Below are 23,000 nucleotides of genomic sequence, written 5' to 3'. Positions count from 1 at the left end.
AATACACAGTTCAGTGTTGAGCAAACATTCTCGAGGGTGATTTCTTCCAAGTCAGTTATCTACTTTCCCTTAAAATAGAAAGAACATGGGATTTCAAATAGTTGAGTCATGGTTCCCCAGGCCTGGCTCAGACCCTTACTAGTTCTCTGCCCTTAGGCAAGTTACTTACTTATCCTTTCTGAGGCTCAGTTTTGTTACCTAAAAATGAGGATACAACTTTTGGGAGGGATGGGACAGTAGAAATGCCATCGAATGAATATATTGATTGTAAGCCATATCCTAGTTTCAGAAACACAAGAACGAGTATCCTCAAAGTGAGGAGGTATGCTCTCCACTTCGTGCCTCTGTTATGTAAAAATTATAGAAAAACATAAAGTGCCCAGTAAATAGTCTGGTAAATAATCTATTTGGGCACTATCAGGATAGTGCCCATTTTTATTTACTAGCGAATAATAATTCCTGCCATCACTGCCTTTTCTCTCTGGGCAGGAAGATTTCTAATTTTAATTTGTAACTGAAATTGAAATGTAACTGCTGAATTATTATCCCTTATTTTGCCCCCTTAAAAGCATCCTGACTTTAGGTGAGAAGAGATGAACTCTCAATTTCGATGATTTGTTTTCAGGAATCATGAGATTGGGCACCAGCCAAATCTGTGATTTGGGCCTTGTGCTTATATTTGCCAAACTTTTGCTTATGTTATTACCTTTAACCCTGATGACAGCAACCGTAGCAGAGTAACTTAAGAGTGTATGGGGCATGGCTGAGTAATATTTCATTATATCTATATCTATATATATATCTCACATCTTCTTTATCCATGTGTTGATGGACTTCGGGCTCTTTCCATAGTTTGGCTATTGTGAACATTGCTGCTATAAACATTGGGGTGCAGGTACCCCTTCAGATCACTACATTTGTGTCTTTGGGGTAAATACCTTAAGGAGGGCATGAGATATAATGAGCACTGGGTGTTACATAAGACTGGTGAATCACTGAACTCTACCTCTGAAACTCATAATACACTATATGCTAATTAATTGAATTAAAAAAATAATAAAGTTAAAAAAAAGTATTGGGGAAGAGAAACCTATTATACCCATAACTGGAAGAGAGATGAACTTGGTCTATAGGCTGAGCATAGAAGTAGCCTCAAGGTTTGGATTAGAGCTTTAGTGGTTAGTGTTTTGGTATGTACAGCTTTAAAAACTTTCCTTAACAGTCCTGTCCACCTCAGACGGTTGTGCTGTGGTCTGTAGATAAGGTTGTCCATTGGATCACAGCTTTGTTTTTTAACTTTTTATGGAATTATAGTATACAGGAAGTAAGGTGTATGTTTTATATATTTCTAGCTTGTTGAATTTTTAAAAACTGAATACCTGTATATGACCAGCACCCAGATCAAGTAGCAGAACATTACCAATACCCCCCAAACCTTCCAACAACTCCCTTCTGATAACTACGCCCTCTAAGGGTAACTACTATCTTGCCTTTTAGTATCACAGATTATTTTTGCCATTTTTTTTTTTAACCTTCTGTAAGTGAAATCTTGCAGTATATATTCTTCTGTGTCTGGTCTCTTTTTAACAGTGTGTATGAGTCACCTGTATTGTTGCACGTGGTTATAGATTACCATAGACCACCATCTATTTACCCATTCTGGTAATGGGCCTTTTGGTTAGTTTCCAGTTTTGGCCATGATGAATAGTGTTGTGAACATTCCAGTACATGTCTTGGTGAACACAGGTATGCAATTCTGTTGAGTACATACCTAGGAGTAGAATGAATGGCCGCTTTATTTTTATGCAATAATCACTGACATTTACTGAACAATACTTAAATTGTGTCATGGATTATTCGATTTCATCCCATCTTATCAGGATTGTTTTGACGATTAGACAACACATTTTAAAGAGGGAGCAAGGAAGGCACCAAATGTTTACATACTGTGCCGGGTTCATACAGATAGTAACTGGTGGAATCAGGATTCTAACCCCAATAAGAATTACTGCACACTACTTGGCCTTCCAATAAAATTTCCTTTTCCCACAGATTTGAAATACTACCTTGATAATATACCAACTTGCCATAAATATATCAGTCTGTTTATGGACTTCCTGTTCTGTTGCGGTGATCTGTTTGTCTATTCTTATACTACCTTGTGATCATTTAAAATATCTTAATCCAATCCTGTTATGCACCTTAATTAAAATTTTAATAAGCTCCTGTTGACCTCACAATCAAGTCCAAACCCTTTAGCATGTCACATAAGGCCCCTCCCAGCCACCTCCTACCTCTGGAGCCTCAGATGTGGGTACAGATCTCTTTCCCCTGTGTTCTAGTTAGAAAAACCTTCTGGTAGTTGTCTGAGCAGGTGAAGCAGTCATTCCATGTAACATCCATGTTTCCGTGCTGTTGTTTGTATGCTTCCTATGCCTCATTTTCTTTACTTCATATACTGAGCAAGTACCTCTGGTTAGAAATGTATGATGGGAACTCCAGGGATCTTCCCATCCTTTGTTTACGGTCCCAGTCAACTGTGGCCACGGTGTAACCCTTGTGCTGAGTTACTCTCTGTACGAAGCAGTCATCTGCATAGGTTCCTTTGTGTGTGCATGGTAATGGTTCAAATCTTGGATCCTTGGCAATCCTTAGAGCCACTCGATACTTTTGCCCCAGTTCCTTAGTTTCAGCCATTACACAGTCAGTTATACAAGGGATACACTTGGCATACAGACATTGACTGTACCAAGTCAAGTTCGGCTTGAATGGAAAAGTTGATAAAGTTGGTATCAACTAGGATGTGGTCAGGTGGGCCCAGCTGTGTGTTGTATTGGGAAAATAAGCAGGAAGGATGTTGGGGGACTTCTCTTTCCTTGAGTACACTGGGATCTTTCTTTTTTTTTTTTTTTTAAGATTTTATTTATTTATTTGACAGAGAGAGAGACAGCCAGCGAGAGAGGGAACAGAAGCAGGGGGAGTGGGAGAGGAAGAAGCAGGCTCCTAGCGGAGGAGCCTGATGTGGGGCTCGATCCCAGAACGCTGGGATCACGCCCTGAGCCAAAGGCAGATGCTTAAGGACTGCGCCACCCAGGCACCCCCTCTGATAGCTCTTTTAAAGTCTGCAGTTGAAACTGAGTGCCTTTCTTTTGTTTTTCTTGCCTACCTAGGATGTCAAAAAAAAAAAAGGCCCACACTTAGCTAACAGCAGCATTTGTCACATGGGTGTTCCACCTCTTGTTTGGTGACCTGTGTAGAGTTTCTTAACTCCAAATCAATCGGTTCATACTGTTTCAGGAAAAGTCTTTGTTTTTGGTACTTTAAAAACCCCACTTTAGACTCTGGGTAACATTTGTAATGATTTCAGTAGCAGATTGTTTGGGATGGCTGCAGCCCACTCTCTCAACAGAAGGTTTGGACTAGTAACTTAAAGAGCAATGTCTTCTCCCATTCTAAAGACCTTATATTGCCGGTGAAGATGTGGGCTTCTTGCTTTGAAGTGGGGAGCTCTGGGCAAATCACCTAAACTCTCATGAGGGCCCAGCTTTCATCGTGAAAAAGCTGGGGTGATGATGGGGTACTGTGGGGTGAAAACGAACTCCTCCCCTCCCCCTTCTGCCTGCAGGCCCTGCGCTCTTGGTGCTGCACTTGGTTGCCCTTTATGGGATCCGTGGAGGCTTTCCAGGGTTGAAAACGGGGCCTCCAACCTCTCCCAGCCCTGAAAGGAAAGCCATTTTCTTATCCTAACTATTTACACATCAGAGGAAAGGAGGGGGTTTAGCTAGGCACCTTCAGTGGGGATTTCAGAAGTATATTACATCGTGTTTTTCTGAAGAGATAATCTCTCTCCTGGTGTTTTTAAATTATAATTTTAAAGTAATACAAAAATAATATTAAGTCTCTTAGATCAATGAAAGCCGAGTATAACTCAAGGGTAATCTTAATGAACGGGGAAAAGAAGTGAGATATTTTGACAGACACTGATTTCCAAAGCACAGGTGCACACAGTGGCTAAAAATAGCGTCATGTCGTCAGTGTTAGTGAAAGATGTAGTCGGAAAAAACCAGGGTTTCTTTTCCAAAATCAGGCCCTGAGTAACTTACAGGAATATGGAGGTAGCTTAAAATGGGAATTTGTAAAAAACCATGTCAGTGTGTGGCTCCTAAAAGAGTGTAATAATCATACACCCACACATACCTTTTTTTTTTTTTTTTACAAAGTAAAATCCACTTTCTTAATTCCTGCCTTTTACAAAATCTGGAAATAAGGTGGAGTCAGAAGGCAGACCTCATTGGGTAGATGAAGACACCGTCGCAAAGGTCTAGACTGTTCCAAGGCCCCAGGGCTACTTAAGGGCCAAGGCCAGGGCTTGCTTGCTTCTGGTCTTTGCTCCCAGTGCTTTTCATAAGCAGGGAGAATCAGGCTTAGAAAGCACAGTAGAACTTAAAATGTTTACTAATTGTAATTTTACCTCATAATAACGATATCACTTGTGAGAGACGTTGTAAAGAATAAGGGTTTTGTGTCATAAACTCTGGAGTCAAGCTGTCTGGGATAAAATTCTAGCTCCATCACTTACTAGCTATTATTTAACCTTTTCTCTTTCTGTTTCTTCAACTTTAAAGTCTTATCTCCTGAGTCATTGCATGTAAATGACTAGAAGAGTACTAAAGTTTTTTTTTTTGTTTGTTTTTTTCTTAACCACTAATCAAAATAGGGCAAGTATTAGTAGATCACTCCCCTTTTACAGATGGATATCGAGGCTGGGAGTTAGCCCCTAAGCCAGGACTTACAGCTAGGTCTTCTCACATCATTTCTGGTGTTCTTTCTATTAAACTCTACTTCATCTGTGGTATCGTGAATAAATCAAAATGAGTTTTCACCTAGTTTGTTTTACTGGTTTAATACAGGGTTCTTGGAAAGTCACCCTTTTGGGTGTGCCACAAAGCGCATTTTCTTCCACAGGGAATTAAGCTGTGAGGGTCACATTCCTGCAGTTGGAGAAATGTCTAACTTGGCAGCTCGGTGTCGGGCCAGGCCCCGCAGCTGATGGCCTCTGTTCCAGCCACACCCAAATTGTCAGCAATACCTGTTTATTTATTGTGCTCTGGCAGTTCTGTCGGACTTTGTATTCGTTTTTCCAAGACCAAATTTCCCCTCCGTTGTGATCACTCTTTTGCTTCTTTGGATACCCACTGCTTGAGAACCCGTTGACGCAGGGGTCATGTCTTTCCTGCTTATGTAGTAAGGCCAAAGCCAGCATTATGCTGGTATTTCCTATGGGCTGGGAAGGTCATCTACCTCAACCACTATTATTTCACATTGTTCTGGGGGTGCTAGCCGGTGAATTGGACAAGAAATGGAATAAGATACAAAATTTTATTCACAGATGGAGTTGTATGGTTAGAAAGCCCAAGAGGCTCCGTTTTCTGGTATTACAAACAATTAGGTAACTCAGCTAATATTACAAATGATAAGGTAATTTAGCTTTGGTGGTTGGGTATAAAAAGAGATAGAGAGCAGAGCTCCATACAAAAGTTATAAAAGTTGTGAAAGACTTCTTCCTGTTTGGGAATTGTATCACATTGATAGAAGAAAGATGCCGGTTCTAGTTCTTTAGGAAAATAAAATGTTGTGACCAGCCAAGAAAATCAAGACAAATGTGGAAGAAAAATGGGAGCGGGATTAATCATGTAACTTTACCAGATACTGTAACATACTATAAGACTAGAAATTAAAATAGTTTGATATTGGTATAAGAAGTCAATTCTAAACAGGATAGCACTTTAATATAATAAGAGACTTTACTACAAAAGGAAATAAATATATGATGAAAGTAGCTTTTCAAATCAATGGAGAAAGTATGGGTTACTCTGTAAATGGGATTGGGAAAGCTGAGTGACCATCTAGAAAAAGAGGTTGGATCTCTTCCTCAGTCCTGAGATGAACGGGGAATGTGTTACAGTAAACTGTGAATGCTTGAATATTATTAGAGTGGAGAAGTAGCTTGTGAGTGGATATACTGATGGATACATTTGCCTGCATTAAATGTGCACTTCTACATGTCAAAATATGGCAAGAATACCATCAAAGCAAGATTTAACGACAGACCTGAAAATATTTGCAACAATGAGAAAGGGGAATTTCTATAATATATAAAGAAATGCAAATCTCGCAGAAAAATGGAGAAAGGAAATGCTAAAGTTTTGAAAACATAATGGTAAATATAGAATACACTAAATCGTGAGAGCGTGGAGGGAGGACCGGCATTAATCTACATTGTAAGAGAAAGTGTAAGTCGGTTAAATATTTTTGTAGGTATTTGGCAGTATCTACCAAAATTAAATGCAAATGTCTGTGAATTGAGCAGATTAACTCACAAGATTTTATCCTACATGGACGTGTATAAGAAGGTAATGGAGAATATCACTGCGGCATTGTAACAGTGTAAACGAATTTGGGACAGTCACATAAAAGGAATACTATAAAGCCAGCAAAAATATCTCTTCAAGGGACTGAAACAAGGTGTAGAACTGTGTAATGCAAGATACGTTGAAAAGGGAGGAACAGTAGTAACATATAATGTTATTTGTTGAAAGAAATAAAAGAAACTGACTGCTGTTGCTGAAGGGAATTGGGAGATGAGGGTCAGGAGGGAGGCTTACTTCTGATGTAGACCTTTCTGTAATTTTTTTTTTTTTTTTGGTGGGGGAGGGAAAATTAATATTGTGAAGTCTTCTATCCATTTTGCCCAAATAGCCCGGGGCTTTGAATACAGAAATTTCTATTTTACTTCTGCCTTTTGAATATGACATTTTTTGGCAAGGTTTCTCATCCCAGTATATGCTTTTTCCTACATCAAGATATTACAGTCCTATTGGAAATTGTCTTTATAATTCAGTTTTGGCAGGCTTAACTGTATGCCTTATCCCAGTAAAGACTAACCATGTATTTCTATAGTATTGATTTTTTTTTCAACTTGGCTAGAAGTATTTTTTGCTTATATTATAATATTTTATTCCATCGATTTGCAAATTGATATGATTGTAGCTGATAAGAGCTCTTCTTCAGTTTTCTTGAATTATATTGGTACTGTCCCTTTGGTAGCCTTCATCACAGAGGAGAATGTTTTGCAAGGGTGAATTTTGTTTAGTTAAAAAAAAATAATAACCAGGCTTAGAGAAACTAACCGCTGTGTCTGTTTTAATCTGGACAGATCTGGAGGCCAATCACTGCCACCTTTTATTTCCCTGTGGGTCCAGGAACTGGATTTCTTTATTTGGTCAATTTATATTTCTTATATCAGTATTCTACACGACTTGAAACAGGTATGTTATCCATAGTTGTTTTAAGATTTGTTTCTGTCTAATTTACCAGTTCATGTTTACGTATTGGAAGAATTTGGAGGGCAGTTGGCCTAGGAAGTGGCATAACAATGGCAAATGCTCAGTAAGTCGTACTGATGCCAAGACTGTCCTCGGTGCTGAGATGACTTGCTTTTTAATCCTCACAACATCATCATGAGGCATAGGTAACAGTGTCACCATTTTATCAGTGCAAAAGTGGAAGACTGGAGCTTTACACATCTTGTCCACTCCTTGTCCCTAGTGGCTGAGCTGTGTGCCTCTCACTTAAATTTGACATCTCATTTCTGTCATGTGTTGGTCCTTGTCTTTTATTGCACCATTGGGCTGAAGTGTGTACATCTCCCGGATTGGGGTTGAAAACACTCCTTTATGCTGTGAAAGCCTTGTTCTCTGTGATCGAATCACTCACTTGTAAAATACATAGGTGGGATTTAATAATACGGTGGTCTATCAGATATCACTACCCGTATGATGTTATCGATAAGCTTTTTTACAAAAATCTTTTCCTAAAAGTTTCTTTGTGAACTGTCACTTGCTTCTTTGTACAATACCTTATGTGCTGTTCTGAGTTGCTTATACTGAGAAGCAATAAATTGATTCTGCTGTGTCAAAACGTGAACATAATTTCGTTAAGCCTAAATGATTTTGAAAAGGTTGGCTGACTCCAGAGACTTTATAAACCTGCTAGCTGTCAGCTCAGGATAGAGAATTCTGAACCACCCTTAAATCTAAGTCAGTTTGAGAATTGTGAGTCAATCTCATAACTGCAGGGAAGTAGAAGGATGGGCATTTGGTGTCAAAAATGATTTTTCCTTAAATTGGCATTTGTACCAGGTGCTTTTAAGAAAGGAAATCATTATATTAATACAAAGTGTCAGGTCGCTGACACATTGTTACCACTGGAAGGGACCTAACCCATCCCCTTATTCAGGGAAGTGAAGTGTCTGAGCGGAGCTAAAAGTGACCAGCGAGACTCTCACCACCACATCTCAGTTTGGTCCTTAAAGCCCCCAGAGTACATGATCTTTATTCTCCCCTGTCCCAGTTGGGCCTGATAATGATGCTGACTTGCTTCGCATTCTACTCTTCTGTTACAGTTTCATTGACGATTAAGCTGTTGGAGTAATTTTGTTTTTGCATCAGTAGTAAACTCTAAGTGTGGATGACCCATGACCGATTTTTAAACATTTCGTTATGGAAAAATTCCAGATATACACAAAAGTAGTGAGAAAGGTTAATGAACATTTGTTTTCCTTTTTATTGAGATAAAATTCACATAACAAAAATATGACAGTTTTAACCATTTTAAAGTATACGGTTCTGTTGTTGTTTTTCTTTAAGATTTTATTTGAGAGAGAGCAAGCATGAGCAGGGGGAGAGGCAAAGGAAGATGGAGAAGCAGACTCCCCGCTGAGCAGGGAGCCCAATGCAGGGCTCGATCCCAGGACCCTGAGATCATAACCTGAGTCAAAGGCAGACGTTTAACCTCTGAACCACCCAGGCACCCTGGTTCCTTGGTCTTTAGTCTGTTTGCAGTGTTATGCAGCCACCACTACTATCTAATTCAAGACGTCTTCATCAACCCCCCAAAACCCAAAGCAGTTACTCTCTATCCCCCATCCTCCCTTTCTCCAAGCTCCTGGCAAGCTCTGAGCTACTTTCTATGCATATGGATTTGAGTATTTGAGACATTTTGAGAGTCCTTCTGTGACTGACTTCTTTCACTTAGTAGAGTGTTTTCAAGGTTTATCCACGTGGTAGTGTGTGTCTACATGTCTACATGAACCCTCTTTTAACTATTGCTCACTTTTTTTTTAAGTATTTATTTAATCTCTATAACCAGTGTGCGGCTCGAACTCATGACTCAGACATCAAGAGTCGCACACTTCACTGACTGAGCCAGCCAGGTGCCCCTAACTACTGCTCAACTTTAACAGTGATCTCATCCCTGGTCTTACTTGATTTCTATTCATGTCTGTCCCCCTACCCCTGATTATTTGAAGGAAATGCCAGACATGATATCGTTTCATCCGTAAATATTTCAGTATTCACCTCTGAAACACAAGGACTTAAGAAATAATCATAATACTGTTATGAAATATAAATTACAATAATTCCATGACCACATTTTATTTATAAATTGTTTTCTCTTGGTTACTTGACATCCTGGAGCCCATTTACCCTTCCCTACTATCTAGTCAGGTAATATAACTAATTCGTAATATCTGAATAACACTTAAGATCTACAGGATTATTAGCCCATTGATCTCGTTTGTCTACTTTAATTCTTATAAGTTTCCCCCCGTCCCTACTCTCCAGTCGCAGAGCATTTTGAAGTTCTAGAGCTGAGAGGCATTTTTTAAAGCTTTATTGATCTATAATTCAAATGCTATACAGTTCCACCCATTTAAAGTGTACAATTTGGTGAGTATTCATAGAGTCGTGCAGTCATTACTACAATTAATTTTAGAGTATTTTATCACCACGGAAAGAAACCCTGTACCCATCCAAAGCCACTCCCCATTTCTATTCAACCTCATCTTCCCCTTAAGCTTTTAGGCACCCACTAATCTACTCTTGCCTTTTTAGATTTGCCTCTTCTGGACCTTTCTTACAGGTGGAGTCATACAATATGTGACTGGCCTCTTCCACTTAGTGTAGTGCTGTCAGGGCTCCTCCCTGTAGCAAGCATCAGCCCGTCATTCCTTTTTATTGCCAAATAAGACTCCATTGTATGGAATTATCATGTTTTATTTTTCCATCCCTCAGTTGATGGACGTTTGACTTATTTTCATTTTTCACTGTTATGAATAAGGCTGCTATGAACATTCATGTCGAGAGGAACTTTTGAGGCCTGTCCTTTTAAAGTAAGATTTCACAGACAAGAAAATAATGGTCTGGAGAGGTGGTGACATGCCCTGAAGGTCACAAAGCTGTTGGAGATAACACAGCTAGGCCTGGAGCCCAGGTTCACTGATCCCCAGTCTTCTCTGCACCATACAGCCTCATATTAACGTCCTGACGAAACGCTTGCCGCCTGCGCCTTTTCCTTCCTGACTCAGTTAGGTGTATGGCAGTGTTGGCTTGTTTATGAGGTTTCTGACTGGACCCGGAAGACTGTGGCTTGAAACCAGTTAATTTGTAAGTTTCCAGTTGCAAACTTGTCAAATAATATAGTACTATAGTTTATATGATTACAATAGTTCAAGTATTCAGTCCAAAGAATCCTTGGAAATCACAAAGCCAGTGGGGATGCCTGGCTGTCTCAGCAGGTAGAGCATGCGACTCTTGACCCCAGGGTCATGAGTTTAAGCCCCATCTTCGTCATGGAGCCTACTTAAAAAAAAAAGCAACCAAACAAATCACAAAGCTGAAACCAAATCAAAAGGAGCACAACTATTACTAAAATTCAGAAGTGCTGTTAGAATTTCAGCTCTGACTCATCCGTAGGGATTCCCTACCACTAAGCATCCTTAACACTGGGGCTAAAGTGTGCCTTTGAGATGCCAGGGGACACATTGGGGAAAGAAGGAGAGGCTTCTGCTGGAAACTTGTTTTATTTTTTTTTATTTTTTTATTTTTTTTTAAGATTTTTTATTTATTTGAGAGAGAGAGCATGAGCAGGAGGAGGGGTGGGGGAGGGATAAAGGGTGGGGGAGAAGCAGACTCCCTGCTGAGCAGGGAGCTCACCACAGGGCTTAGTCCCAGGACCCCAAGATCATGACCTGAGCCAAAGGCAGACACTTAACCGACTGAGCCACCCAGGCGCCCCACTTCTTTTCTTTTAGATGAATATTTCCCCCTGCTTTTCTTTCTTTTTTTTTTTTTTTTAAGATTTTATTTATTTATTTGACAGAGAGAGAGACAGCCAGCGAGAGAGGGAACACAAGTGGGAGAGGAAGAAGCAGGCTCCCAGCGGAGCAGGGAGCCCGATGCGGGGCTCAATCCCAGGGTTCTGGGATCACGCCCTGAGCCGAAGGCAGACGCCCAACGACTGAGCCACCCAGGCGCCCCTCCCCCTGCTTTTCTAATACTTGTTAGGGTTTCTTTTTAATTGACTGTATATCATGCCATTATGATGGGGTGTCCAGGAGAAGGAAGGTAGCTGTTTGAGCTAGTGTGACCTTACAGTCATTTGTTTTTTATCTCTGCCTCTTTTCTAGCCTTCCGACGGAAGGCATGAGGAATCACCCTGCGAAGGGAGAGCCAAACCAGTGTTGATTATTCTGTCCAGAACTGAGACAGAGCCTGATACACGGTGTAGTAACAAGGGCACTAGACTAGTATTAGAGTTCACCCTGCTTCTAACAAGCCATGTGACTCTGGTCATGTAACTTTCTGTCCTCATCTGTAGAAAAGGGGTCTTTCCTTTCTACCTCCCAGATGTGGTGTGAAGATGAAGAGTCAGAGGCTATGGGAAGGTTTGGCTGTGGCCCCACCCCTCCTCTCCTCCAGCATTGTTTTCCCTTGCTAGAAGGGCAGCTGGAAGGAAGGGATTGAATCTTTTCAGAAAGCCCAGTATCAGACCCAGTAGTAGAGAGTGTGTGTGTGTGTGTGTGTGTGTGTGTATCTAACAACAACAACAACAACAACAACAACAACAACAGTAAGAAGCTCCCAGCAGAGTCATGCTGGAGGAGTCACAGTGGTAGGCAAGGCAGATGTGGTTCCTTCTGCATCAGGGCTTATGGTCTAGAGGAGGGGGAAAGGATTAGCCAAGTGATCACAGATGTGTCATCAGGTCATGAGCAGAGCTGGGAAGGAAAGGCCCACTGGTTGTGAGGTCTTCAGGGGATGGGATCTCAGAAGCCCGTGGAACGGACTCTCGCTGTGGGTCTCTTAGCTTGTGGTGGTCGGGGAGCCTGTCCCTTACTGGAATTCAGTTAGGAGAACACAGATTAGCCTTGCTCAGGTGACTGGTTCAGGGCTTTATTGAGGACATGGTTTTATTTATTTGTTAAATTTATTTTTAGAGGTTTTATTTTTAAGTCATCTCTTCACCCAATGTGGGGCTTGAAGCCACAACCCCGAGATCAAGAGTCGCACGTTCTACCAACTGAGCCAGCCAGGTGCCCCAAGGGCATGATTTTAGATATTTTTAAAAAGTTTTTTTTGCTTGAGAGGAGAAATTTAAAAATATTCTCATTTTGGCTTTCTCTATAACTTTTTGAAGTATTTTTCTACATAGAAGTCACTTTGTTCTGAAATTCTGAACCATGACATTTGGCTTATTTTTGTTTCTAGGAGCTTTTGATGGGAGGCCGGCAGACTATTTATTCATGCTCCTCTTTAACTGGATTTGCATCGTGGTATCCTTTAGTCTGTTATTTGGGGCCAGAAATAAACCATTATTTTCAGGTTTGGGGAAGTAGACAGTATTCTACACAACAGTTCAAATTATAGTATTTGCATCTTTGTTTGCTACAGTTAATAATTACAAATTATTAAAGTTCGTTTTTAAAGTCGTAGTAAATCACAGAGCCCTTGAGTGATGGCGTTCTCTTGCCGCTGTGGGGTTTTCCACATTTGGATGAATTTTACTGCCGTCCGTCTTCTTGTTCCTGGTTCTCTGTGTTCTCATGTGTGACAGCTTGTTGACAGCAGCACAAAGAGATTCCATGCCATGAGACAGCTTTTGGAATCTGTGCTCCTTCTCGGAAAATTAATTTCAACCAGCATCCCTTTCTGACTTCGTCGTTGTCTTCGTCTTTGGGGCCTGCATGATAATCCGGTGCCTCCGTAAGGCCCTGGCTCTGGGAAAGGCCCCGGCTCGGCTCTGTGTCGCAGCCACAGCTGACAGCAGCCTTCCAGCTGCGAACCTGTGCAGGTGGTGAGGGCAGCAGAGGGGGCGTGATGGCTCGGTCTGCGCCCAGTTGGTGAGCTTAACATTGCTCTGGGGCTTAGCTTCCATTGAAACTTGGCCAGGAGCCAGGACATGTGGCACTTTGGATGCCCTTTCCCCTCCTTTAAGGGAAGGGGAAAAAATTATTCTAGACCTCAGCCATGCTGTAGAGCCCTCGATGTGAGTAGAATCCTTATTTGTTTCAGGGCACAGGTATCTCTGTCTTCCAGTTGAAGATGAGATGCTAAAATGCAGGGCAAGGCAAAGAGGACGCAAGGGGGCCAACTGAGTCATAGGCCGAAGCAATTCACTTCTCGCGTTTCCTTGTCGTCGTATAGTATAATAGAATATTCGTAATGGAGATTATTAGATACCTTTGTGTTCTGAGATGTTTTAAACAGCCTGAACTATGGAAGAGGGTTTTCTTTCAGAACACGGGAATGAAATGAACTGATACTAGGTGCACAATGCTTTGTTTGTTTCTGATCTTTAACTTTGTAAACCAAGATTACTGGCTTAGCAATGGATATGCAGGTAAGTGTCCCTTGAAACTATTTGCCCTTTTATATGTTTCAAATTTATAATTAATGGCCTTCGAGAGAAGCTTAAATTGCATTAACCCTGTGGTTAATTACGTGGCATTTTGAAATTATAGAATTACAGCAACTTTTATTTTGAAGGTCTTATTGGAATTATCTAAACCATTACTTCCTAGCTCATTTCTGGCTTCTTCGTTACGTTTGTACGTTGAGAGTTATGGTTCTCCAGCATTTTCTATGCATTCTGTGGATTTTTTTAAATTTAAAAAAATTTTTTTAAATTTTTTATTTTTAAAAATTTTTTGTGGCTATGTATTTTTTTAATTGAGAATATACAGTAAGTAAATTTTTACTGCCTACTTTTTTCAAATAACCAAGCTTGACCCTGATATTTCTGAATACATCTAAATAATTATATTTTATCCCAGGATTTTGTAGCATGCATTGTATAATTGATTAACTGAAAGGATCAGTTTGTAATTCTGATGATTGAATTTCTTTTGGTTTTTGAATAGCCAAATGAGAATTTGTTTGTAGGGGAGAGGTTAGAAAAAAAAAAAGTAGATGTGCACTGAGCCTGTTTGAAGTGCCTGTGGAGCCTTGTCTACATGTTGACTTCTTTTGCAGTTGCTGATGATTCCTCTGATCATGTCAGTACTCTATGTCTGGGCCCAGCTGAACAGAGACATGATTGTATCATTTTGGTTTGGAACACGATTTAAGGTACTTTCGCGTAGTTGGAAAAATTTCCTTTTCATTTGTCTTTGCAAAATCCCTCTTCAGCTCAGAGATGCGCTTTCTGACTCGTCCAGAAGAGGTCACTGCAGAGCAGTGTACCATAGGCAGGCCCCCCCCTCTGCTGGGCTCAGTCCCCTGCCTGTCTTTAGCCAGCCAGGAATCCTTTGCTGACTATTCTCACTCCCTGTGTGCTTCAGGCCCCTCAGGCATGTGACCCTGAGGGATCTCATGTCTGTGTGTGTGATAGAGAGGGGTAAGGGAAGATACTCACGGGGAGCAGTTTCTTAAAATCTGTTCCTAACTTTCCCTGTTAATGTATTTTATACTTCAGCTAGACAGACTGTTTTTGTCCCCGAACACTTCCCTTAGTGCCTTCTCTCACAGTTTTCCACCAGTAACATCTTTTTTATTTTCTTCCTCTTGTAAATCCTACCTGTTCTTCATTTGAGTTGGGACTGAGCCTACTTCCCGGTCTCCTGCCTAGAATTAGTCTTGCCTTTGGGCTCTGCATATGTTATGTTTCTCTTATAGTGCTTACCGCCTTCTGCCTTCAAGTTTTTTATATACAACCCTTTCTTTGCTAGTCGTGAAGTTCCTTGCAGCTCCCTTAGCTCTTGCTATGATGTGTTGAATCTGGTCTGGTCAGAGGCTCAAATGTTGAATTCAACTGGAGCTTTCTCCCTGGGGAGAGTATTAATTCAGGCTATCAGTGTGTCATGAGGTAAAAATTGAGAGTAATTTTGTGAAATATGTAAAAGAAGAACCTAAAAAGATGGGGTATTTTTAATTCGTAGGTAGCAGTTTGCTAGTTGGAGTCCTAATGGGGTTCTATTATGGGTCATGTTTTCATCAGCGTCCATAGGACACCCATTTCCTTTGTGAAGCTCTTTGTTAATATTCACTCAGTGGGGCATGTATTGTATCTGAGCCATGGGGAAAGTCTCTGTCTCTCCAGTTACTAATATATGAATAAGTTTAATTTTATGTTATTTTTTTAAAGATTTGTCTTTATTTTAGATAGAGCTTGAGCATGCAAGTGGGGGGTGCAGAGGGAGAGGGGGAGAGAGAATCTCAAGCAGACTCCCCACGGAGTGCACGGAGCTCAATCCCACGGCCCTGAGATCATGACCTGAACCAGAACCAAAGGGTCGGACACTTAACTGACTGAGCCACCCAGGCGCCCCTGAATAAGTATAATTTTAGATAGGAAGTTTTAAGTATAATAACGCTAGATTGGTCTGAGAAATTTTTGCAGTGACTTTCCAAAGGAGTTCTATAAAGCTCTTGTCAGTGTATCTTTACCCATTCCAGCCCCCCAGCAGCTGTATCCTTTTTAGGTGTGGTTATTCATGCTTGTGTGTATTTTTTTCCTAGGCCTGTTATTTACCTTGGGTTATCCTTGGATTCAACTATATCATCGGAGGCTCGTAAGTGATGTTAGATTTACTTACTTGGAAACAAATTCTTAGACGACTTCTAGTATTCTTTATCTTCCTTCTCTAATCTGTATAAAACTTTAAAGAGTTCAGCATTGATGCATTGGAACCTTCTGCTTAGGAAATACAGTTGACCCTTGAACAATGGGGGCTGGTACATCAGCCTCCTGCGTAGTTGGAAATTTGTGTATATTTTTTAACTCTCCCAAAACTTAACTGCTAACAGTCTCCTGTTGACCAAAGCTTTACTGATAGCACAAGCAGTCAGTTAACGTATACGAGAAGTTATAATGTATTATCTGTATTATATACCGCATTTTTACGATAAGGTAAGTTACAGAAAGAAAATGTTATTAAAATCATAAGAGAAAATACATTTACAGATCTGCACTATATTTATCAAAAAAACCTACATGTAAGTGGACCCACACAGTTCAGCTCTGTGTTCAGGGGTTAACTGTAATTTCATTTTGATGTGATTGATTAAATTGCAGGGCTCGAAGCACATTTAGCATTGAATGATTGTTATTTTGTTAGCTCATCGTTAGGCACAGTGTACTTCCATGTATGTGTTTTTGAATAAATATTTCTGGATTCATTGTCCAGATTGAGCAAACAAGGAACTAATTTAATTTGCATCCGAGCTGACTCCTCTAAGAACTATGCATAAAGTTACTATGTTTTTTATTCTTGAGGCATTTCCAGGATGCCTTGAAGACTGCTCACCAGTCATCAAAGTGCAGATTCTCAGATGGGAAGTAGTTTTGTAAGTTGTTTGATAGTACAGAAGTTTTAGCCAAATGGGCTCAGATTTCTAGCCTGGAATTGGAGCCGAGAGGAAAACCTTCAATGCATCTAGTCAGAATTTTAAAAGATATCAAGATGCAACTGTTCTGTGAACTCCCACTTCTTATGCTACAAAATATTTTAAATGTTTTCACAGATTTTAATAGTACCAGTTCTTAATATGTCTGACATATCTACTCTGTGTGGTCCTGACGTCTGCCGCACGGTGATAGAAATGAGTGAATTGAGCAAACAGACTCTGTTTAGAGCATAGCAAGTTCTGAGCGTGGTACAGCCGCCCTGCCACCCAGAAAGGCAGAGTCTGGGAGTAGTTGCAAATGTTGATTTGTCCCTGACAGGACTCATGTGGCAGGAGAAGACACAGAAGGATATGTGATAGTAGGAGTGGATTTATAAAATCTTGAAGTGGCCTGTATGTAAGCCCTGGGAAAACTGAAGGTCAATGTTTATTTTAGGATTACAAGGTGAAGGTCAGCTATGCGAAGTGATCTTTGTGATGTCTTACACTCAAGGATGCAGGAGGCGAGGGAGAAGTGCTGTGGCTCCAGGAATGGGGGAACAGGCGTTCCCTGTCCCCCCTTCCTATTCCCATGCTTCTTTCTTGCCAGCCTTCCGATTTGCCAGCGGTTTGCAAATACGGTATTTCTGACTGAAGCAGTCAGAAGCTTGCTTTGCAGCTTCTACTCTGGAGGCAGGAAGTAGCAAAAACAATATTTTGAGGATGAGATGGAGCTTGAAAGAGCTGTCAGAGGGCAGCTGATCTCCTAGAGCACAGACCCCCGCAGGACCGATTTCCCTTCCCCTCTGAATGCCTTTGCTGCAGAGACTACAAAAGGGCTCATTGTGAAGCTCTCACAGGCTCCCAGGGGCCAGAAATGGGCCGCCGGGAGGGCTCTCTTCCCTGGGCTACTGGTTACAGCTGACTGCATCTCACTTGACTGCTTGAAGGTCTTCAAACTCATTTGGCTCTTTGTTTGCAGGGTAATCAATGAGCTAATTGGAAATCTTGTTGGACATCTTTATTTCTTCCTAATGTTCAGATACCCGATGGACTTGGGAGGAAGAAATTTTCTCTCCACACCTCAGTTTTTGTAAGTGTTTTTTTTTTCCCTCATTGAACAGCATTTTACTGCCCATGTTTTATGTGTCCTTATCAGAACTCCATATGGGGGGGGGCACCTGGGTGGCTCAGTCATTAAGCATCTGCCTTCGGCTCAGGTCATGATCCCAGGGTCCTGGGATCGAGCCCCGCATCGGGCTCCCTGCTCCGCTGGGAGCCTGCTTCTTCCTCTCCCACTTCCCCTGCTTGTGTTTCCTCTCTCGCTGTCTCTCCCTCTGTCAAAGATAGATAAAAATCTTTAAAAAAAAAAAAAAAAAGAACTCCATGAGGGTTAGCATTTACCTCTTTGGTGGGTGGAGAAATGTGAGCCAACAGACTGGCCCTGGTCACACGGTCACAGGAAGCCAGAGATCAAAGCCACAGCTTGATCGTCTCCGTGGAGCCCTTTCAGCTGGGGGCTGCTGCTGACTCATGTCAGGCATCGGCATCACCGGGAACATCATAGCTCGGCTGGGCAGGCGGGGCACTGCGCGAGGCTCCAGTGTGGGCCGCTGTGTGCCATTGGGTGGGGCACAATAACAGGACAATGATCCTGGCTCTCAGAGCGTCGATTTTACACAAGATTTGGCCAGAGAAGAGGCAAAGGGGTTAAGTTCACTCATTGGTTAGTAATTTCAAACCTTTTTCTTGAGCTACTATAGAACAGAAAATTTGTGGGACTTTTCAAAGTGAAAGTGAGAAACTCGAGGTTCATATAGTCCAAGCACCTGGGGAGTGTGCGCTGGTTCTTTCTCTGCTTTTAGGGTTCACTCAAGTGAGGAGGCTGAGGGTACCGCTTTGGTTCTGAGATGGACTTGGGTTGGAATCCCCTTCCCCTCATCTACCAGTTTTGATCATTGGGGGGAGTTACTTAATAACACCTCCGAGCTTCAACTTGCAAATCTGTAAATCGAGGGGCCGCCCTGTGTCCCACGACCCCAGGTGGTAAGGGCCGCTGTTGTCCGCGCTGTGATGGATATCCAGTAAACACGAGCTCGTAGCCTTGTTCCTAACGTTGGGGCTGGGGTGGGATTTAACGAGCCAGAAGAGATGTTGACACACTTAAGCGTGGAAGTAGCTGGGCATTCTGTCAGGGAAGCAAAACGCAGTTGAAGAAGGGACCAGTGACATTGCTATCTGGGTGTCCCAGCCTGCCTGACCGTCGCGCCTGATCTCCAGTCGGGGACATGCAGTCCTAGCTTGCACTGAAAAGCTTTTAAAAAAAAAACCACCCTTCCACGTCTTGCTCGTTTTAATGTTTCGCGGTTCATCATCCTTCCGAGGGGTCAATGAGAGCAGTAAAACTTGAGGAGGCCCCTTCATCCCCCACCCCCTTTGTCAGTTAGGGGTAGGTTTTTGAAAGCCTTCTGTGAAATATAACATACAAACAGAAGTACACTGTTGTTGTATTTTTATTTAAGTGCATAGAAAGAAACTTGTTTGTCTTCTGAGCCTTGAGTTGCCTTCAGGCTAAAAAAACAAATGACCAATCTGCTTTCTAATTATCAAAGGACACGGTAACAGCAGGTTTGGATTTTTGATCTAGGTTTATCAAGTCAGATGGCAGATGCATCAATTAAAAAAAAAAAAGACTTGGTCCTTTGGTGGGTAGCCAACAGTTTTTTTTCTTTAAATGGCCATATTCTGACTTACCGACTCGGAGATATTTCTCAGTTGCAGGCAACAAAGTATACGGGATTCTAGTGGCAAAATCAAGGACACACTGGGGCCTGCCCTCCATTTGAGCGTTCTCTGTTGGCGGAAGAGCCCTTCTGTTAAATTTTGCATAAAGATCAGATGACAAAATGTAGCTCCTTGCAAAAGCAGTAACTGCTTTGAAATTACCATAAATTTTTGTTGATTATGTATAATTGGGTGTCTTTTTGTACTAATTACTTGCATTTAATTTCACTATCCGTTTAAGCCGTGGAGATGGCTTCCATATTGTCTTACAGTACGAAGGAAAGCAAGACAGCCCTTCTTAAGTGTTCTATTTTATTACACACTTTGGAGGAATATTATTGTACCGGAACATCAGGGATATTGAGAAATCAGGAGTTGGAAATACATGTTGATTTAAAGACAAAGCTGTATTTGTTTACAAGGGAAGATGGGAGTTCTAGAATTCTCAGATCACTGTTCTGCATTCCATTTAGAAAAGTCGGTCCTCTTCTGCACGTGGTTGTTTTCTGTTTGAGAGGGTTCATTGTCTGGTTTTGGCGGGAACACGAAGGCGACAGGGATGGTGTAAACAAATGAGGATTCCAGTCACAAGCTGCTGTCACCTGAATGGCGCCACGTGCGTTCCCTCTGCTGCAGCTCGCAGCCCGGGAAGCGGTTCGGGTCCCGGCTCGGAGCCCGGCTGCCTGGGTTTCAGTCCCGACGGTCAGGCTCGCCTTGGTGTTCTCATTTCTACAATGGGAGACTAATGGTGCCTGCCCCGTAGGGTTGTGGTGAAGAGGAGGTGACTTTATGCACAGGCGGCTCCCGCTGTAAGCGAAATGCCCGTCTGCTGCGGTTATGCCCGGCAGGCTCTCTGCTGCGGCAGGTCAGCACCCACGGGCTGCCCTTGGGGCCGTGGGGGTTTGCAGCAGGGGTACCGGTGACCGTCTCCGCCTTCGAGCACAGTTGTAAACGTTAGGATCTAAGTGGAATAGGTTTGGGTGTTTTTTTTTTTTTTAAGATTTTATTTATTTATTTGAAAGAGAGAATGCTTGTGTCCAGAGGGAGTAGCAGGCTCCCCCCTGAGCAGGAAGCCCCACCCCAGGATCCTGACCTAAGCCGGAAGGCAGACGCTTATCCATCTGAGCCACTAAGTAGAATAGGTTTAAACACACTCTCAGTTTGCTGAGAGTCCAGGGAGGGCAAAACGCTAGAGAAGCCAGGCCTGGGTGTAAGTTTTCTCAGCTGTTCTGTGACTCTTAGTTTATTCATCTGTCAGGTGTACCCTTTTTGGGCTTCAGCTTTCGCACCGTCTTGGAGATGGAAAGGATGAGGTGGGAGGGCAGATTAGGAATTCACGTGAAAAACACACCCCAGACTGCAAGACAAAGTGGGCGTCCCCAGTCCCCCTGGATGGACGCCGCGGAGCCCAGGTGTGGTGTGGAGATGCCGTGTGGGCCTCGACACGCAGGCTGCGGATTTGTCTTTCGCACGTGAATTTGTTTTGTATGGTCTGATCCAGTTTGATCCATATTTAGATACGTCAAAATGCTATAGATAGGTGGTTCTTTCTGGTTGTTGGGCTTGTAGGAGTAATATTTTTGTTTCCATACTGTTGTGCATGAATTACTTTTGTAATCAGAAAACAAATTTTTTTAGAGCATGAGTTTGGCCAGAAACGGAGTAAATTTAAGAGACCTGAAGAGTGAGTACCGCCTGCGGTCAGGGCCCTGAGCAAAGTGCTGAAAAGGCGGAGTTAAGTAAGACCTTGTCCCCGACCTTCCATTGGCCGGACTGATACAATTCAGTGAGACAGAGGCCATGAGGACAGCAAGAAAGGAAGATGCGCTAAGCGGTCGGATCACTTTGTGGAAGTGATTGTGTTGTCTTCTCTCCCTTTGTTTCCCCCTCCCCCACCCCAGGTACCGCTGGCTGCCCAGCAGGAGAGGAGGGGTGTCAGGATTCGGCGTGCCCCCCGCTAGCATGAGGCGAGCTGCGGACCAGAACGGCGGAGGCGGGAGGCACAACTGGGGACAGGGCTTTCGGCTTGGGGACCAGTGAAGGAGCGGCCTCGGGCCGGCCCACCAGCCACTCCGCTCAGATGAAGTTTCCTCCCAGTGCTGGGTGTGCTTAACAACCAAGTTCTAGCAAACGCTGTTGGACCCGACCCACACTGAATGTAGTCTTTCAGTACAAGACACAGTTTTTTAAATCCTGAAGAAAAATATAAGTGTTCCTCAAGTTTCGTGATTCTCATTCAAGTCCTTATTGCTACGAAGAACAAATATCAACTGTGCAAATTTCAGAACTGACTATATTTTTTTGGTGTCTTCTCTTCCTTTTCTGTCTGAATAATGGGTTTTGGCAGGTCCTGGTCTGCTGGCACCAAGCTGGGCATGTGGGGTTGGGTCACCAAACCCTTGACAAAGGGACTCTTACTTCTTTCTTGCACACACGCCTCCCTTCTTCTTTTCCCAACCCCTGCATTTACGTCTAGAAGAGGTTGCCCTTAAAATGGTTCTGCCTGTGCCAAGCTCTCTTATTTATTGACTTCTGCCAAGGCTTGGTCACAAAGAACTTGTCCACCATGTTTCCCCCTTTGGTGGCAGAACTACAACAGTAGGGGAGAAGATGGACCAGTGGACGGAGAGCTTCGTCAGCTTTTGGAATTGCTGTGACCTGATGTCAGGTGCAGCCATTTGCCACCTCTGCAGAATTTTCTTACAAAAAAAGCACCACTTGTCAGCGAGGGCCACAAATTGGTGTCAGTGAGGCGTGAGGGTGGTTGCTAGGCATTTTTTTCTTTAAGGGAAGTGATGAAAATTATAGTGGAGCTTCGGGGGGCTAGGTGCGAACTGTGGTGGGCATAATCCCTTTGCATCTCGTGTGGGGCCTACTGGTTTTGTGTGGACCCAGCATAGTTTGAGTTGTGTTGTGCTAGAAAGTTCCAAATCACATTTGCCACAGGGAGTTGCTCTCTTTGAGAGACACCTGGGCATTGATCACATTTAATTTTCCTTCTAGTTATGTGTTCATTGAATAGTGTGGAGAGGAGAACCTTAGACCCTATTTAAATTGTCTCCCCCTCTTAAGGGCCACGTGCTTCAGTTAATCTCGAGGAAGGTGCAGCTTCTCTGTGCTGAGATCTTAAGAGCTAATACAAGCACATCTAGGTGAATCCCATCACTTTGGGTCATAATGGCTTTAGAATCATTTGTGTTTGAGGGTCTTTATTTTGAGCCATGAATGTGCAAGGCACAAGTGTACATCAGACCAGCGTAAATACCCACAACTTCTTTTTCATAGGTGGGCTTTTTCCATCAGAGCTAGGCTTATCCCCCAATAAAGTTTTTTGAAGGCTTTGGTGTTTCACAGTTTCTTACTTTATGTTTTTAGTCTGAAAGCAGCCTGCTGGGAGCAGTGTGGAGTGGTCACCATACTTGGAGTCAGCTAGAAAGGCTGTGAACATTTTTGATTGGTTTCTTCTCAGGAAACTTTGTGCTCTAACAG

General features: G+C 42.4%; 1 protein-coding gene across 4 annotated transcripts in view; it reads left to right on the top strand.

The window, feature by feature from the left end:
• DERL1 (derlin 1) overlaps positions 1 to 23,000 on the top strand; it is a 34,226-nt gene that overhangs the window by 4,219 nt on the left and 7,007 nt on the right. For 2 of the 4 annotated variants that reach the window (XR_005833670.1, XM_008689310.2), the window contains exons 2-7: positions 7,217 to 7,328; positions 12,612 to 12,676; positions 13,717 to 13,743; positions 14,376 to 14,471; positions 15,861 to 15,913; positions 17,710 to 17,820. Coding sequence is in view for 3 of the 4 variants with exons in the window: in XM_008689310.2 (XP_008687532.2) it covers positions 7,217 to 7,328; positions 12,612 to 12,676; positions 13,717 to 13,743; positions 14,376 to 14,471; positions 15,861 to 15,913; positions 17,710 to 17,820 (464 nt within the window). In the remaining variant the exon portion in view is untranslated. Of the gene's footprint in view, positions 1 to 7,216; positions 7,329 to 12,611; positions 12,677 to 13,716; positions 13,744 to 14,375; positions 14,472 to 15,860; positions 15,914 to 17,709; positions 17,821 to 21,412; positions 22,852 to 23,000 lie in introns of those variants that run through there. The other 2 variants (XM_008689309.2, XM_008689308.2) reach the window with 2 other exon arrangements.

The sequence above is a fragment of the Ursus maritimus genome, unplaced genomic scaffold (assembly GCF_017311325.1).
Source record: "Ursus maritimus isolate PB19 unplaced genomic scaffold, ASM1731132v1 scaffold_9, whole genome shotgun sequence".
NCBI classification, from domain to species: Eukaryota; Metazoa; Chordata; class Mammalia; order Carnivora; family Ursidae; genus Ursus; species Ursus maritimus.
Note: the sequence above shows the minus strand (reverse complement) of the source record. Positions and strands in the feature narration are given on the sequence as shown.